Source organism: Gymnoscopelus braueri, assembly GCF_963280865.1.
Source record: "Gymnoscopelus braueri genome assembly, chromosome: 11".
In the NCBI taxonomy this organism is placed as follows: Eukaryota; Metazoa; Chordata; class Actinopteri; order Myctophiformes; family Myctophidae; genus Gymnoscopelus; species Gymnoscopelus braueri.
The window spans coordinates 197501-218303 of record NC_137613.1 but is presented as its reverse complement, the minus strand read 5'-3'; the positions used below and the strand labels follow the sequence as shown (position 1 = coordinate 218303).

At 39.5% G+C, this 20803-nt stretch overlaps 1 protein-coding gene across 1 annotated transcript; it reads right to left on the bottom strand.

Annotated features, from left to right (window-relative positions):
* Positions 1 to 425: 425 nt before the first annotated feature.
* On the bottom strand, positions 426 to 4422 carry cited4a (Cbp/p300-interacting transactivator, with Glu/Asp-rich carboxy-terminal domain, 4a; the record flags this gene model as incomplete). The annotated part of the gene is made up of 2 exons (XM_080441687.1): positions 426 to 1344; positions 4184 to 4422. The coding sequence occupies 2 exons, from the start codon at positions 4420 to 4422 to the stop codon at positions 426 to 428; spliced, it is 1158 nt and encodes a 385-aa protein (XP_080297813.1).
* Positions 4423 to 20803: the final 16381 nt, after the last annotated feature.

Sequence of the window (20803 nt, the reverse complement as noted above, 5' to 3'; positions counted from 1 at the left end):
TCCCCCCACAGGGTGTCCGGTTCCCCCACAGGGTGTCCGGTCCCCCCCACAGGGTGTCCGGTTCCCCCACAGGGTGTCCGGTCCCCCCCACAGGGTGTCCGGTTCCCCCCACAGGGTGTCCGGTCCCCCCCACAGGGTGTCCGGTTCCCCCACAGGGTGTCCGGTCCCCCCCACAGGGTGTCCGGTTCCCCCACAGGGTGTCCGGTTCCCCCCACAGGGTGTCCGGTTCCCCCCCACAGGGTGTCCGGTTCCCCCCACAGGGTGTCCGGTTCCCCCCCACAGGGTGTCCGGTTCCCCCCACAGGGTGTCCGGTTCCCCCCCACAGGGTGTCCGGTCCCCCCACAGGGTGTCCGGTTCCCCCCCACCGCTCAAAAAAAGGCTTCAACCAGACGGTTTAATAGTTCCGATCCCGCGGGTCCGCTTGCTCAACAGCTGACCGCACTGGGCTGCTGTTTGCACACAAAGTCTGAGATGAAGTCGAACTCGTTCTGTCCCAGGAAGAGTTCCGGCAGCTCCTGGACGCGGTCCAGACCGAGCTCCAGGACCAGCGCCGTCAGAACCTCCTCGTCGATCAGGTCCATGTCCGTGGCACCGTGGCCGCTCAGCGGGCCGCCGCCCACCGTGTGCTGCTGAGCGGCGCCCGGGCCCATGCGGTACTGCTGCCCGTACTGGTGGTGCCCGCTGCCGCCGGGCCCCAGTGGGTGTCCGTGGTACTGCGTGTTGAGTTTCTGGAGGTGCATGCTGGCCATGAGCTGCTGGGAGGTGAGGGTTCCGGAGTGGTACTGTCCAGGGTGTCCAGGGTGTCCAGGGTGTCCAGGGGGTCCAGGGGGTCCAGGGTGCCCCTGCTGCTGCTGCTGCTGAGGGTGCTGCTGCTGCTGCTGCTGAGGGTGCTGCGGGTGCTGCTGGTGCTGAGGGTGCTGTCCAGGGTGCATGTGATGCTGCCCCGCCCCCTGCTGTCCGTTGTTGTACATCATGTTCCCAGCAGCCATCAGCTGGTGGTGGTGGTTCGCCATCTGAGCTCTCATCTGACCCGCCGTCATGCCGCCTGGCCCCGCCCCCATGCCCTGCGCCCTCTGCCTCATGGCCGCCGCCTCCATGCCGTTCTGGGGGGCCCGGCCGTAGTGGGTCATGACCTGGCCCCCCACGGGCCCCTGCTGAGGAGCCCCGTGCTGCTGCTGTTGGTTCAAACCCATCCTGTAGCCGTGAGGAGCCGTGGGCATCATCAGGTGTTCAGACATGTCTCTGTTCCCCTCGTTGTGTCTCTGTTCCCCTCGTTGTGTCTCTGTTCCCCTCGTTGTGTCTCTGTTCCCCTCGTTGTGTCTCTGTTCCCCTCGTTGTGTCAGCCTGCAGAGAAAACACACAACGTCAACTCTGTTATAAAACACACAACGTCAACTCTGTTATAAAACACACAACATCAACTCTGTTATAAAACACACAACATCAACTCTGTTATAAAACACACAACATCAACTCTGTTATAAAACACACAACGTCAACTCTGTTATAAAACACACAACGTCAACTCTGTTATAAAACACACAACGTCAACTCTGTTATAAAACACACATCATCAACTCTGTTATAAAACACACACAACATCAACTCTGTTATAAAACACACACAACATCAACTCTGTTACACACACAACGTCAACTCTGTTATAAAACACACAACATCAACTCTGTTATAAAACACACAACATCATCAACTCTGTTATAAAACACACACAACATCAACTCTGTTATAAAACACACAACATCATCAACTCTGTTATAAAACACACAACATCATCAACTCTGTTATAAAACACACACAACATCAACTCTGTTATAAAACACACAACATCATCAACTCTGTTATAAAACAGAACGTCAACTCTGTTATAAAACACACACATCATCAACTCTGTTATAAAACACACAACATCATCAACTCTGTTATAAAACACACACAACATCAACTCTGTTATAAAACACACAACATCATCAACTCTGTTATAAAACACACACAACATCAACTCTGTTATAAAACACACACAACATCAACTCTGTTATAAAACACACAACATCAACTCTGTTATAAAACACACACAACATCAACTCTGTTATAAAACACACACAACATCAACTCTGTTATAAAACACACAACATCAACTCTGTTATAAAACACACACATCATCAACTCTGTTATAAAACACACACAACATCAACTCTGTTATAAAACACACACAACATCAACTCTGTTATAAAACACACAACGTCAACTCTGTTATAAAACACACATCAACTCTGTTATAAAACACACAACATCATCAACTGTTATAAAACACACGCAACATCAACTCTGTTATAAAACACACAACATCATCAACTCTGTTATAAAACACACAACATCATCAACTCTGTTATAAAACACACACAACATCAACTCTGTTATAAAACACACAACATCATCAACTCTGTTATAAAACACACAACGTCAACTCTGTTATAAAACACACACATCATCAACTCTGTTATAAAACACACAACATCATCAACTCTGTTATAAAACACACACAACATCAACTCTGTTATAAAACACACAACATCATCAACTCTGTTATAAAACACACACAACATCAACTCTGTTATAAAACACACACAACATCAACTCTGTTATAAAACACACAACATCAACTCTGTTATAAAACACACACAACATCAACTCTGTTATAAAACACACACAACATCAACTCTGTTATAAAACACACACAACATCAACTCTGTTATAAAACACACACAACATCAACTCTGTTATAAAACACACATCAACTCTGTTATAAAACACACACATCATCAACTCTGTTATAAAACACACACAACATCAACTCTGTTATAAAACACACACAACATCAACTCTGTTATACAAGTAAGACGCGCGAACGCTGGAAGCGAACGCAGCTCGAAAATATTGTGTATTTACGGACTTGTAATCCGTGTTATTTCACCGTGATGGGGAGAGAACATTGACATTGTGTGTGTGTGTGTGTGTGTGTGTGTGTGTGTGTGTCAGAGCAGTGTCTAAATTCCTGCACTCTGGCGCACTCGGGTGGCTGCTTACAGGCAGTGCACGCATGTGAGTCAGAGCATGAACACAGACACACAGACACACAGACACACAGACACACAGACACACAGACACACAGACAGACACACACCCCGAGCAGGGTTACATAGTAAGCTCCACTTGGTCGGAGGCGCGGCTTCGCCGCGCCTCCTTCCGCGTTCGCAGAAACACACACAACATCAACTCTGTTATAAAACACACAACATCAACTCTGTTATAAAACACACACATCATCAACTCTGTTATAAAACACACACAACATCAACTCTGTTATAAAACACACAACATCAACTCTGTTATAAAACACACAACATCAACTCTGTTATAAAACACACACATCATCAACTCTGTTATAAAACACACACAACATCAACTCTGTTATAAAACACACAACATCATCAACTTTGTTATAAAACACACACAACATCAACTCTGTTATAAAACACACAACAACATCATCTCTGTTATAAAACACACATCATCAACTCTGTTATAAAACACACAACATCATCTCTGTTATAAAACACACAACATAATCAACTCTGTTATAAAACACACAACATCAACTCTGTTATAAAACACACACATCATCAACTCTGTTATAAAACACACAACATAATCAACTCTGTTATAAAACACACAACATCATCAGGTGTTCAGCCAGTCATCATGGGGATCCCCCCAACATCATCTGGGGACCCCCTCCACCCCCCAACATCATCTAGGGACCCCCAACATCATCTAGGGACCCCCCAACATCATCTGGCCGTCCGCCCCCACCAATTAATTTCAATGAAAGTTTCTCACAAGCGCACCTCTACTTCCTGTAACTACCTCTACTTCCTGGAACTACCTCTACTTCCTGTAAGTACCTCTACTTCCTGGAAGTACCTCTACTTCCTGGAAGTATCTCTATTTCCTGGAAGTACCTCTACTTCCTGGAACTACCTCTACTTCCTGGAACTACCTCTACTTCCTGGAACTACCTCTACTTCCTGGATTGGAGCAAGGAAGCTTTTGAAAGGAAGAGACGGGCTGGACGCTGGGGAGGCTCCATGACATGGATGGAGACGTGCTGGACGCTGGGGAGGCTCCATGGAGACGTGCTGGACGCCGGGGAGGCTCCATGACATGGATGGAGACGTGCTGGACGCTGGGGAGGCTCCATGGAGACGTGCTGGACGCTGGGGAGGCTCCATGACATGGATGGAGACGTGCTGGACGCTGGGGAGGCTCCATGACATGGATGGAGACGTGCTGGACGCTGGGGAGGCTCCATGACATGGATGGAGACGTGCTGGACCAGCTCATGAACAAACATTATTATTTCTGAACGATTGTGACCTTTGTCATATATTCGGTTCAGGAATATAAAAGAAGACATAACTATTACAGGTTGTTTTGTAATCATTTGCTTTTCCATGTGCACAGCACATGATACAGTGTTCACATCTCTTTAGATACCTCTATAAAATGATAGTGTTCACATCTCTTTAGATACCTCTATAAAATGATAGTGTTCACATCTCTTTAGATACCTCTATAAAATGATACAGTGTTCACATCTCTTTAGATACCTCTATAAAATGATACAGTGTTCACATCTCTTTAGATACCTCTATAAAATGATACAGTGTTCACATCTCTTTATATACCTCTATAAAATGATACAGTGTTCACATCTCTTTATATACCTCTATAAAATGATACAGTGTTCACATCTCTTTAGATACCTCTATAAAATGATACAGAGTACATCTCTTTAGATACCTCTATACAGTATTTTATAAAGGTCTCAATGGTTCATATATAGTGTTTGTTCATAAGCATCCAGCCGGCTCTCATAGACTCCAATGTTATTTCACTGAACTTCTGGTGTGAGTCTGTCTGCCACCCAGTGAGACCAAACTGACCAATGGAATGACAGGATAGAGATAATGACATCGGCGTCTCTTCCTTTCAAAAGCTTCCTTACATTGGAGCCAATAGAGCAGAGTGTTGAACACAGAACATCCCATAGCCCTAGAGGACGTCACAGAACATCCCATAGCCCTAGAGGACGTCACAGAACATCCCATAGCCCAGGAGGATGTGACAGAACATCCCATAGCCCTAGAGGACGTCACAGAACATCCCATAGCCCTAGAGGACGTCACAGAACATCCCATAGCCCTAGAGGACGTCACAGAACATCCCATAGCCCTAGAGGACGTCACAGAACATCCCATAGCCCAGGAGGACGTGACAACACAACACAAGATAAGATAGCTTTCTACTCTACAGGCAGTGTTGTCAGATTTTGTGAGAGAAACAAGCAACCAGGTCTAGGAAAACAAGCCCAAAAGAAGCAACTATATAGGCCACATGAGCGCTTTAAACCTATATAGGCCTACTGTATGCAACGGCTATTTGAAAATAGCAGATCTACAAGCTCACAACGCGTTGCGATGCGTTGTGAGCTTGTAGATCTGCTATTTTCCAAAAATCTCGAAATGAAATGTGTCTAAAAAGAATGAGATTGTTTTAATGGAGGGTCTAATTAAATACAACATATAAGATCTGCCTGCCTGCCTGCCTGCCCGCCTGCCTGCCTGCCCGCCCGTCCTGACTATCATAGATGTATTATTATTATTATTATTATTATTGTTGTTACTGTTGTTATTGTTATTATTATTATTAGAGCTTCAGTTCTCACAATCTTGGATCAAGATTATCATAGATCTGACGTAATGATCTAAGGCTAACATTTCAGAGCTTTATGAGAAAAGCTACTTTCTATCTAACATAACATCTTAATAACATGATATGAATAGTTTCTATCATAACATCTTAATAACATGATATGAATAGTTTCTAACATAACATCTTAATAACATGATATGAATAGTTTCTATCATAACATCTTAATAACATGATATGAATAGTTTCTATCATAACATCTTAATAACATGATATGAATAGTTTCTATCATAACATCTTAATAACATGATATGAATAGTTTCTATCATAACATCTTAATAACATGATATGAATAGTTTCTAACATAACATCTTAATAACATGATATGAATAGTTTCTAACATAACATCTTAATAACATGATATGAATAGTTTCTAACATAACATCTTAACCCTGCAAGACCCGGATATATTTCTACTTGCAAAAAAAATGTTTCAACCTTTCAGATGGTGTTGTAGGAGTACTTTGGAGAGGAAAATATAATGTTTTTTAAAATAAATAGTTTTCGTAAGGTTTTATTGAAATGTTGTAATATTACAACATTGGGTCTAACGGGTAGCAGAATGTCCTATAGGCCATTGTTACTCACTATCAGAATAACATGGCAAATGTCTATATACTTCACTAAAACAACTTAAGGGTTCATTTATATGGTTATGGTTTATTATTTGGCCTCAGAACAGTATACATTATGAATAATATTTGGCCTCAGAACAGTACATTATGAATAATAACATCAATAAGCCATATTTTTAAGTTTTTATTTTATTTTAGTCGATGTCCACATCACTCTCTCCATTCATTACAATATCCAACACATCCCTTGCAGTGAAGCGAGGCTCTCTCCTTGCTTGTGGCATTCTGAAATGATAAATGAAGACATACCTTTAGCACATTAGTAGCACATCTCACTGCAGGTACATATTTCACAAGTCACACAATACTGTCTGGCCAACCTATTGTGCTTTGCTTATCCTCACAAAGGCTAAGCACCATCATCACTGATGGTGCTTAGCCTAACAAAGGGATTGAGGATGGCTGTAAGTAAGCAATCCCCAACACCCATCACATGAACAATGATGAGTCTTAACTGGGCGACTCCCATATGAACAATTACCATACACTGATTGCTAATCACAAACATTACCAAAATATTTTGCTAAAACATTATAGGCAATGAAATGTTATAAGCTAATGCAGTATATTTGTCTTCGAGCACAATTGGTTACAAAATGTATTGTGAAAACGAATAATACTCCACTGCATTCCACTCTGTAAAATGAACAGGTGCATTGCTATTTGCTACCACCATGACCCAATGTTGTAAAAATACAACAAGTATAAAGCATGCTCTAATTTACATTTGGGGGATATCTTTCACAATAACAACATATCTACATGTTCTAGACATTCTAATGATCACCAAAATAATTATTACAGACATTTTACTTACTTTTTTGTGAGGAATCCTGTCCAGTGAAAAAGAGATTTTTCTTCCTTCAAGGATTTTCAAGTTGTGACATTTCCTGCCTCTGTGGGGGGTATTTATATGCAAATATCCTGGCCACTGACATTGCAAGACTAAACAATAGGATCCAATGATGATGTTTAGGTGAAAAAATAACAGGAAAACAAATGATTTATACACTTTTTTTGATAAAATACAAATGTTGTATTATTACAACAGCGGGTCTTGCAGGGTTAATAACATGATATGAATAGTTTCTAACATAACATCTTAATAACATGATATGAATAGTTTCTATCATAACATCTTAATAACATGATATGAATAGTTTCTATCATAACATCTTAATAACATGATATGAATAGTTTCCATCATAACATCTTAATAACATGATATGAATAGTTTCTATCTAACATAACATCTTAATAACATGATATGAATAGTTTCTATCTAACATAACATCTTAATAACATGATATGAATAGTTTCTATCTAACATAACGTCTTAATAACATGATATGAATAGTTTCTAACATAACATCTTAATAACATGATATGAATAGTTTCTATCATAACATCTTAATAACATGATATGAATAGTTTCTATCATAACATCTTAATAACATGATATGAATAGTTTCTATCTATCATAACATCTTAATAACATGATATGAATAGTTTCTATCTAACATAACATCTTAATAACATGATATGAATAGTTTCTATCTAACATAACATCTTAATAACATGATATGAATAGTTTCTATCATAACATCTTAATAACATGATATGAATAGTTTCTAACATAACATCTTAATAACATGATATGAATAGTTTCTATCATAACATCTTAATAACATGATATGAATAGTTTCTATCATAACATCTTAATAACATGATATGAATAGTTTCTAACATAACATCTTAATAACATGATATGAATAGTTTATAACATAACATCTTAATAACATGATATGAATAGTTTCTATCATAACATCTTAATAACATGATATGAATAGTTTCTATCATAACATCTTAATAACATGATATGAATAGTTTCTATCATAACATCTTAATAACATGATATGAATAGTTTCTATCATAACATCTTAATAGCATGATATGAATAGTTTCTAACATAACATCTTAATAACATGATATGAATAGTTTCTATCTAACATAACATCTTAATAACATGATATGAATAGTTTCTATCTATCATAACATCTTAATAACATGATATGAATAGTTTCTATCTAACATAACATATTAATAACATGATATGAATAGTTTCTATCATAACATCTTAATAACATGATATGAATAGTTTCTAACATAACATCTTAATAACATGATATGAATAGTTTCTATCTAACATAACATCTTAATAACATGATATGAATAGTTTCTAACATAACATCTTAATAACATGATATGAATAGTTTCTATCATAACATCTTAATAACATGATATGAATAGTTTCTATCATAACATCTTAATAACATGATATGAATAGTTTCTATCATAACATCTTAATAACATGATATGAATAGTTTCTATCTATCATAACATCTTAATAACATGATATGAATAGTTTCTATCTATCATAACATCTTAATAACATGATATGAATAGTTTCTATCATAACATCTTAATAACATGATATGAATAGTTTCTATCTATCATAACATCTTAATAACATGATATGAATAGTTTCTATCTAACATAACATCTTAATAACATGATATGAATAGTTTCTATCTAACATAACATCTTAATAACATGATATGAATAGTTTCTATCATAACATCTTAATAACATGATATGAATAGTTTCTAACATAACATCTTAATAACATGATATGAATAGTTTCTATCATAACATCTTAATAACATGATATGAATAGTTTCTAACATAACATCTTAATAACATGATATGAATAGTTTCTATCATAAAATCTTAATAACATGATATGAATAGTTTCTGCTTCATATTCTATGTCACACATGACACATGGCTGTTAACAAGACCAACCGACCTCTATATCTGTTCTGTATGCCATGATGATCCATAGATTATTATTGTTATTATTCTTATTATGATTATTATTAATAATAATAATAATTATTATTATTATTATTATATCTGTAGTGATGCCATGATCCATGCATCCAGATTAATACAATAAGCATGTTAATATGGATGCAATGAATGGCAACATGAGCAATAACAATAATAATAATAATAATAATAATCATAATAATAATCATAATAATAATAATAATAATAATAATAATCATAATCATAATCATAATCATAATCATAATAATAATAATCATAATCATAATAATAACAATCATAATAATAATAATAATAATAATAATAACAATAAGGGTAATAATAATAATAATAATAATAATAATAATAGTAACAATAATAATAATAATAATCATAATAATAATAATCATAATCATAATAATAATCATAATCATAATAATAATCATAATCATCATAGTGTTTGAGTCAGACTCTCCATAGAACCGATGCGATGTCTCCACAATGAATGACTAGTAGCGCTTTTTACACAATGTAACCAAATGGACCCGCAGATACAAACATACAGGATCCATTTATTATCAATGGAAGATATGAAGATGTTTATAGATAAAAGCTACATAGTTGATCTGCTTGCAACTTCACATACAAACATATAATATGCTGTTTATCTTTGTATCTTTGTATCTATAGTGTGAACAGCATGATGTTGCGTTCACACAGGATACTAACATACAGTCTATGAGTCTACCTTCATTTATCATGAAGATACAAAGATACACATCAACTTGAGCTGGTTCAACTTCCACAATACAAAGATACACATATGATACATATATGCTGTGTATCTTAGTATCTTAGTATCTTAGTATCTTTGTATCTTTGTATCTTTGTATCTTAGTATCTTATATCTTATTATCTTTGTATCTTATTATCTTAGTATCTTATTATCTTTGTATCTTAGTATCTTTGTATCTTATTATCTTTGTATCTTATTATCTTTGTATCTTTGTATCTTAGTATCTTTGTATCTTATTATCTTTGTATCTTATTATCTTTGTATCTTTGTATCTTTGTATCTTATTATCTTTGTATCTTATTATCTTTGTATCTTATTATCTTTGTATCTTAGTATCTTAGTATCTTATTATCTTTGTATCTTATTATCTTTGTATCTTATTATCTTTGTATCTTATTATCTTTGTAATTTGGTATCGTAGTTTGTTAGTATCTCCCGTGTGAACACAGTGAAGCTTCAACAGTTCCAGATGTCTGAATGTATGAGACGCTACAATGAAGCCATTTCACAATCAGACCGTAGAGATCATTGTAATTCTTACCTTTAGACTGAGTTCTTTCATATAAATAAATCCACAGATGATGAGGATCCTTCAGCTGAAGCTCCAACAAACATCCAGAACATCCAGAACATTTAATAAAATACAATACGATCCAAACAGCAGAGAGTTAGCTTTCTGGGTCAACTACTCAGGGATTATATATATATGTACTACCAGAGAGAGAGAGAGAGAGAGAGAGAGAGAGAGAGAGAGAGAGAGAGAGAGAGAGAGAGAGAGAGAGAGAGAGAGAGAGAGAGAGAGAGAGAGGGGGGGGGGTGGAGCTACCGTCCTCTCCGTATCCTTTGTTCCTATTGGTCGGTTCCTCCTCTTAATCACTGTGCAAAGAAAATTCACAGAAACCTTCCTCCTCCAGAAACGCGCGTGCGCGTGTGTGTGTGTGTGTGTGTGTGTGTGTGTGTGTGTGTGTGTGTGTGTGTGTGTGTGTGTGTGTGTGTGTGTGTGTGTGTGTGTGTGTGTGTGTGTGTGTGTGCGTGTGTGTGTGTGTCAGGCTTTTTTTTGTATACTATTACAATAGTTTTGAGACGAAACGCTGTGCTTTGTCCCAAAGTGACTGCAAGATATTTGTCTCAAGAAGCTTTATATGTGTATAACATGTAACATGTATAACATATAATATGTATGTAACATATAACATGTATTTAACGTGTATAATGTCTAACATGTAACATGTATAACATATAATATGTATGTAACATATAACATGTATTTAACGTGTATAATGTCTAACATGTAACCTGTATATAACATAACATGTATGTAACATATAACATGTATTTAACGTGTATAATGTCTAAGATATAACCTGTATATAACATATAACATGTAACTAGCTCTGTACGCTGAACCCCCTCTAACTGTACTTTCCCCATTTTCAACTGTTTTTATTATATTTTGACGTATGTTTTCTCTTGCCAATAAAGCTGATTTGAATTGAATTGAACTGAATTGAATTGATAGCAGTATATATATATATATATATATATATATATATATATGATAACAGTTTAGCTGCTCATAAAAAACAAGCAAAAAAACCTCAATGCAATGTCAAACACTGATTGATTGATTGATTGATTGATTGATTGATTGATTGAATACTTTATTAGCAGTTTGCAGAAAAAAGCACATGGAAGTTCAACACAAGGTCTGTTAAGAGGATTTTAAACCCAAGAAAGCCTATGGCTTGTTTCCATTGGGGTCTTTGTACTCAATTCATAGAAACATTTAATGACAGACAGATATACGCTACTATGCAAAACATCATAAAAACAGATACAAAAATAAAATAAAATAAACAGTAAACAGTTCGAGGGGGGGTTGGGGGGGGTCTGTCTGTCTGTCTGTTTAAACAGTATATTATCAGACTAGCGTAGTGTCTGTCTGTCTGTCTGTCTGTCTGTCTGTCTGTCTGTCTGTCTGTCTGTGAGCTTGTAGATCTGCTATTTTCAAATAGCCGATGCATATAGGTTTAAAGTGCTCATGTGGGCTGTAGCCTGGTTGCATAGACCTGGTTGCTTATTTCTCTCGCAAAATCTGGCAACACTGATCTGAACTTGCACACAGGGATTGACCAGAAAATGTACAATTTACAATGTAGGCATTTAGCAGACGCTCTGATTCCAGAGTGACTTACAGTAAGCAAGGTATACACCAGGTAATACATTAAATAGTATAAACAAATAACCTATCATCAGTCTAACAGTAGAATATCCAGAAAATAAATAATCTGTACATTGAAACTAAACACATTATAGGATGCCTTTGCATATAAATCCAGAAGGCTACAATGTCATTTAGATGCATGTTATGTAGACAGATGTCAGGTCATCCTATAGTGTGTATTTTTAATGTACACATTATTAATGTACACATTATTAATGTACTCATTATTAATGTACTCATTATTAATGTACTCATTATTAATGTAAACATTATTAATGTACTCATTATTAATGTACACATTATTAATGTACTCATTATTAATGTACTCATTATTAATAATGTACACATTATTAATGTAAACATTATTAATGTACACATTAATAATGTACACATTATTAATGTAAACATTATTAATGTAAACATTATTAATGTACTCATTATTAATGTACTCATTATTAATACACATTATTAATGTAAACATTATTAATGTACACATTAATAATGTACACATTAATAATGTAAACATTATTAATGTGTACATTATTAATGTACACATTATTAATGTACTCATTATTAATGTAAACATTATTAATGTACACATTATTAATGTACTCATTATTAATGTAAACATTATTAATGTACACATTAATAATGTACACATTAATAATGTACACATTATTAATGTAAACATTATTAATGTACACATTATTAATGTACTCATTATTAATGTAAACATTATTAATGTACACATTAATAATGTACACATTATTAATGTAAACATTATTAATGTACACATTATTAATGTACTCATTATTAATGTACTCATTATTAATGTACTCATTATTAATGTTTACATTATTAATGTACTCATTATTAATGTACTCATTATTAATGTACTCATTATTAATGTAAACATTATTAATGTACACATTATTAATGTACTCATTATTAATGTACTCATTATTAATGTACACATTATTAATGTACTCATTATTAATGTACACATTATTAATGTACTCATTATTAATGTACACATTATTAATGTAGTACTCATTATTAATGTACACATTATTAATGTAAACATTATTAATGTACTCATTATTAATGTACTCATTATTAATGTACTCATTATTAATGTACACATTATTAATGTACACATTATAAGAAGCCACCAACGTCATTTGAACTTTTCCCAAATGTAAGCTGTTTATCAGAGTAGTGACTGAGTATGCAAGGCCACAGGATGTGTTGTCAAGGTTACAGTCCCCCAGTCTATGGGATCTGCTCTGTTGTCACGGTTACAGTCCCCCAGGCTATGGGATCTGCTCTGTTGTCACAGAGCTATACTATGAAACATGTTAACATGATGCCAGCCAAGCTCTCTGTCTGTCTGTCTGTCTGTCTGTCTGTCTGTCTGTCTGTCTGTCTGTCTGTCTGTCTGTCTGTCTGTCTGTCTGTCTGTCTGTCTGTCTGTCTGTCTGTCTGTCTACAGGTTGTAGCTCATTGTCTACAGTAGGCCTATGGTAGGTTCTGTACAGTAGGTCTATGGTAGGTTCTGTACAGTAGGACTATGGTAGGTTCTGTACAGTAGGCCTATGGTAGGTTCTGTACAGTAGGACTATGGTAGGTTCTGTACAGTAGGACTATGGTAGGTTCTGTACAGTAGGCCTATGGTAGGTTCTGTACAGTAGGACTATGGTAGGTTCTGTACAGTAGGACTATGGTAGGTTCTGTACAGTAGGTCTATGGTAGGTTCTGTACAGTAGGACTATGGTAGGTTCTGTACAGTAGGACTATGGTAGGTTCTGTACAGTAGGTCTATGGTAGGTTCTGTACAGTAGGACTATGGTAGGTTCTGTACAGTAGGACTATGGTAGGTTCTGTACAGTAGGACTATGGTAGGTTCTGTACAGTAGGACTATGGTAGGTTCTGTACAGTAGGCCTATGGTAGGTTCTGTACAGTAGGCCTATGGCAGGTTCTGTACAGTAGGACTATGGTAGGTTCTGTACAGTAGGCCTATGGCAGGTTCTGTACAGTAGGCCTATGGTAGGTTCTGTACAGTAGGCCTATGGCAGGTTCTGTACAGTAGGACTATGGTAGGTTCTGTACAGTAGGCCTATGGCAGGTTCTGTACAGTAGGACTATGGTAGGTTCTGTACAGTAGGCCTATGGTAGGTTCTGTACAGTAGGTCTATGGTAGGTTCTGTACAGTAGGACTATGGTAGGTTCTGTACAGTAGGACTATGGTAGGTTCTGTACAGTAGGACTATGGTAGGTTCTGTACAGTAGGCCTATGGTAGGTTCTGTACAGTAGGCCTATGGTAGGTTCTGTACAGTAGGCCTATGGTAGGTTCTGTACAGTAGGACTATGGTAGGTTCTGTACAGTAGGACTATGGTAGGTTCTGTACAGTAGGTCTATGGTAGGTTCTGTACAGTAGGACTATGGTAGGTTCTGTACAGTAGGACTATGGTAGGTTCTGTACAGTAGGTCTATGGTAGGTTCTGTACAGTAGGACTATGGTAGGTTCTGTACAGTAGGACTATGGTAGGTTCTGTACAGTAGGCCTATGGTAGGTTCTGTACAGTAGGTCTATGGTAGGTTCTGTACAGTAGGACTATGGTAGGTTCTGTACAGTAGGACTATGGTAGGTTCTGTACAGTAGGCCTATGGTAGGTTCTGTACAGTAGGCCTATGGTAGGTTCTGTACAGTAGGACTATGGTAGGTTCTGTACAGTAGGACTATGGTAGGTTCTGTACAGTAGGACTATGGTAGGTTCTTTACAGTAGGACTATGGTTCAATTCAATTCAATTCAATTTTATTAAAGTGTCAAATCACAACAAGTTGTCTCAAGACACTTTACATGTAGAGAAGAGACCCGACATCCCACCCTGAGCAAGCAATTTTGCGACAGTGGCAACGAAAAACTCCCTCCTTAACTGGAAGAAACGTCAGGCAGACCCTAGGCTCTAGGGTGGCGGCCTTCTGCCTCGACCGTGTCGGGGGAAAGAAGAGAGAGAGAGAGGGAGAGACAGACAGAGGAGAGACAGAAAGAGATACAGTGCAAGTAGTAACAATAACACTAGCAGCAAATATAATAGTGTAAGATAGTATATGATAATATAATATAATAAAATAATATAGTACAGCAATAGTGTGTATGCAGTATATAATGGTATAATAAAAGAATGTTAAGATAATATACAGTATAGTGTAGTGGTATAGTGTAGTGTAGTAGAAATCCACGGTCGTGCTCCATGGAGAGGCCCGGTCCGCAGTCACAGTATTGAGCCGCAGCTGGGGGTCCATGGACCTGCGACGTGGGAAATAAAAGAAACTCCGGGGAGCAGGTCCCCGGTTGTAGAATTAGTGGCAGGCCTTACTAGAGCGTGAATCTGTACAGGGTTAATTACGATTGTACCAATGGGACACAAACCCACACAACCAAAGGGAGGACGAGTGACTGAGTCTATACACTTTGGCTATAGGCTTTATCATAGAGAAAGGTTTTTAGTCTAGTCTTAAATTTACAGAGTGTGTCTGCTTCACGGACTGAGACTGGGAGAAGGTTCCACAGCTGAGGTGCCTGAAACTTAAATGCTCTACCTCCTGTTCTAATCTTTTTGGGGTTTCTTGGAGCTGTAAGCATTTTTCCATACTGTGGACGCAATGGTGTTCTGGCTGGTTTATAGGGCTCGATGAGTTCTTTGAGATATACTGGTGCCTGTCCATTGAGAGCCTTGTATGTGAGGAGGAGAACTTTAAACTCTATTCTGTATTTAACCGGGAGCCAGTGCAACGAGGCCAATGAAGGAGTGATATGATCTCTTCTTCTGGTTCCTGTCAGTATGCGCGCAGCGGCATTTTGGACTAGCTGCAGGCTTTTTAGGGACTTACTTGGGCAGCTTGCTAATAAAGCGTTGCAATAGTCCAGCCTAGAGGTAACAAATGCGTGGACAAGTTTTTCTGCATCATTTTGGGACAGAATGTGCCTAACTTTTGCAATATTACGCAGGTGAAAAAAGGCATTTCTTGAAATTTGTTTTATGTGGGACTGAAAGGACATATCTTGGTCAAACGTGACTCCCAGATTCTTTACAGTGGCCCTGGAGGTCAAGGTAATACCATCTAGGTTAAAATTCTTATCGGCTAGTTTATCTCTGAGGTGCTTAGGGCCAAGTACAATAACTTCAGTTTTGTCCGAGTTGAGGAGTAGGTAATTACGGGTCATCCAACTCTTGATGTCTATAAGACATGCTTGAAGTTTAGCCAGTTGATCTGTTTCATCTGGCTTCATCGATAGATATAATTGTGTATCATCTGCATAACAGTGGAAATTTATAGAGTGTTTCCTAATTATCTCACCTAAAGGAAGCATATATAGAGTAAATAGTATTGGTCCAAGTACAGAGCCTTGTGGGACTCCGTATTTAACCTTTTCGCGTAATGAGGGTGTATCGTTAACATTTACAAATTGAAATCTGTCAGACAGATAGGACTCAAACCAGTTCAATGCATAGGTAGGTTCTGTACAGTAGGACTATGGTAGGTTCTGTACAGTAGGTCTATGGTAGGTTCTGTACAGTAGGCCTATGGTAGGTTCTGTACAGTAGGACTATGGTAGGTTCTGTACAGTAGGTCTATGGTAGGTTCTGTACAGTAGGACTATGGTAGGTTCTGTACAGTAGGACTATGGTAGGTTCTGTACAGTAGGACTATGGTAGGTTCTGTACAGTAGGCCTATGGTAGGTTCTGTACAGTAGGCCTATGGTAGGTTCTGTACAGTAGGACTATGGTAGGTTCTGTACAGTAGGACTATGGTAGGTTCTGTACAGTAGGTCTATGGTAGGTTCTGTACAGTAGGACTATGGTAGGTTCTGTACAGTAGGACTATGGTAGGTTCTGTACAGTAGGTCTATGGTAGGTTCTGTACAGTAGGCCTATGGTAGGTTCTGTACCACAGATCTTCTTTTCTCTACTCTATCCTCTTCTCTCGACCATCTCTGTCCCCTCACCACCAGGCCTGCACGCCAAACTCCACCTGCCCCTGGTTGTCGGACTCAGTGCGGACTGAGAGACGGAGCCTGAGAGCGGCTGAGCGCAAATGGAGAAATGGCAACCTCCTGGAGGACCTTCTCACCTTTCAATCTCTCATTTCTACTTTTTCCTCCTCTCTATCAGCTGCTAAAGCTGCTTTTTTCTGCACTAAAATTCAGGCTTCTGCTTCCAACCCTAAAAAACTCTTTGAAACTTTCTCCTCTCTCCTGCAACCTCCACCCCCTCCTCCCTCCTCGTCCCTCCTCCCCGACGATTTCGCCAACTTCTTTGACAAGAAGGTGAACGATATCCGATCCTCCTTCCCTCCTCCCCCGGCTGGTGCCCTGCGCACTACCCACACCCGTCTGCCTGCCACCCCCCCCTCTCTACCCTCATCTACTCCTCTCCCCCCCCCCATCCCCTCTCTATCCCACTTCTCTCCCCTCTCCCCTAACGAGGTCCTTCTCCTTATTACCTCTAGTCGCCCCACCTCATGCTCTCTGGACCCGGTCCCATCCACTCTGTTGCAGTCTATTGCACCTGAACTTCTTCCCTTCTTAACCCACCTTATTAACACCTCTCTGACATCTGGCTACTTTCCCTCTACTTTCAAGACTGCCAGAGTCACCCCCCTCCTGAAGAAACCGACACTTGACCCCTCTGAGATCAAGAACTACAGACCGGTTTCCCTTCTATCCTTCCTATCTAAAACTCTCGAACGTGCTGTCTTTAAACAACTGTCCTCCTATCTCCACCAGAACGACCTCCTGGACTCCAACCAGTCTGGGTTCAAAGTGGGTCACTCGACAGAGACTGCCCTCCTGGCAGTGACGGAGTCGCTCCATGCCGCTAGAGCGAACTCTCTCTCCTCCGTTCTGATACTCCTGGACCTGTCTGCAGCGTTCGACACGGTGAACCATCAGATCCTCCTCTCCACCCTCGAGGGGATGGGTGTCTCAGGCTCTGCACTCTCCCTGTTTGCATCCTACCTGACGGGTCGCTCCTACCAGGTGATGCTGAGAGGGTCTGTGTCAGAACCACACAGGCTCACAACTGGGGTTCCCCAAGGCTCGGTTCTGGGTCCTCTTCTTTTCTCTCTCTACACTACATCTCTGGGTGCTGTCATCCACTCCCATGGCTTTTCCTACCACTGCTATGCCGATGACACACAGCTAATCCTCTCATTCCCCCCCTCTGATACCCAGGTGGAGACACGCATTGCTGCTTGTCTGGCTGACATCTCGGAGTGGATGTCGACAAACCACCTGAAGCTCAACCTGGACAAGACCGAGCTGATGTTCCTCCCGGGGAAGGGCTGTCCGCACCGAGACATGGCCATCACCATTGATAATGCTGTGGTGACCTCAACTCGGACTGCGAAGAATCTGGGTGTGACCCTGGACGATCAACTGACGTTCTCGGCAAACATCGCATCAGTGACGAGGTCCTGCAGATTCCTGCTCTACAACATCAGGAGGATTCGCCCCTTCCTCACGGAGAAGGCAGCCCAGGTGCTCATCCAGGCTCTCGTCATCTCCCGCCTGGACTACTGCAACTCCCTCCTTGCTGGTGCTCCGGCATCTGCCATCAAACCCCTGGAGCTTGTTCAGAAAGCTGCGGCTCGTCTGGTGTTCAACCGCCCCAAGTTCTCCCACACAACCATCCTTCTCCGCTCTCTACACTGGCTCCCCGTAGCGGCTCGCATCCAGTTCAAAACCCTGGTGCTAGCCTATAGGGCAGTGAAAGGAACAGCTCCTTCCTACCTCCGGGCTATGGTCGATGCCTACACCCCTGCCCGACCACTTCGGTCTGCCACCTCGGGGCGACTCATTGCCTCATCACTCAAGGGTCCTTCTGGCCGATCCACACGGTCACGACTCTTTTCTGTTCTGGCCCCACAGTGGTGGAATGAACTTCCCACTGATGTTAGGACAGCAGAGTCACTGCCCATATTTCGCCGCAGGCTGAAAACTCACCTCTTCAGGAAACACTACCCTTCCTCTCTGCCTGACCTACTTGTTGTTAACTAGTTGTACGAACGCTTGTTTTCTATTGCTGTATTGTTTATTGGATTATTGGATTGTTTATTGGATCTTGTTTAGTCGATTCACTTATTTGTTTTAGCTCATGCTCATTTGATTTAGCTATTTTGTCTCATCTGTTTAAGGAAATAGGTAGCTGATATATTGCACTTTTACCTTAGCGCTAGGTATACTCTTGGTTGCTTGTTTTTGCAGATAATGCACTAAGGACTTCTGGTGATTAGTAGTTTTCGTTCCCTACCTATGTTGAATGCACTTATTGTAAGTCGCTTTGGATAAAAGCGTCTGCTAAATGACTGTAATGTAATGTAATGTAATGTACAGTAGGACTATGGTAGGTTCTGTACAGTAGGCCTATGGTAGGTTCTGTACAGTAGGACTATGGTAGGTTCTGTACAGTAGGACTATGGTAGGTTCTGTACAGTCGGACTATGGTAGGTTCTGTACAGTAGGACTATGGTAGGTTCTGTACAGTAGGACTATGGTAGGTTCTGTACAGTAGGACTATGGTAGGTTCTGTACAGTAGGTCTATGGTAGGTTCTGTACAGTAGGTCTATGGTAGGTTCTGTACAGTAGGTCTATGGTAGGTTCTGTACAGTAGGACTTTGGTAGGTTCTGTACAGTAGGACTATGGTAGGTTCTGTACAGTAGGACTATGGTAGGTTATTTACAGTAGGTCTATGGTAGGTTCTGTACAGTAGGCCTATGGTAGGTTCTGTACAGTAGGTCTATGGTAGGTTCTGTACAGTAGGTCTATGGTAGGTTCTGTACAGTAGGTCTATGGTAGGTTCTGTACAGTAGGTCTATGGTAGGTTCTGTACAGTAGGACTATGGTAGGTTCTGTACAGTAGGACTTTGGTAGGTTCTGTACAGTAGGACTATGGTAGGTTCTGTACAGTAGGACTATGGTAGGTTCTGTACAGTAGGTCTATGGTAGGTTCTGTACAGTAGGTCTATGGTAGGGTCTGTACAGTCGGACTATGGTAGGTTCTGTACAGTAGGTCTATGGTAGGTTCTGTACAGTAGGTCTATGGTAGGTTCTGTACAGTAGGACTATGGTAGGTTCTGTACAGTAGGACTATGGTAGGTTCTGTACAGTAGGTCTATGGTAGGTTCTGTACAGTAGGACTATGGTAGGTTCTGTACAGTAGGTCTATGGTAGGTTCTGTACAGTAGGTCTATGGTAGGTTCTGTACAGTAGGTCTATGGTAGGTTCTGTACAGTAGGACTATGGTAGGTTCTGTACAGTAGGACTACTATGGTAGGTTCTGTACAGTAGGACTATGGTAGGTTCTGTACAGTAGGTCTATGGTAGGTTCTGTACAG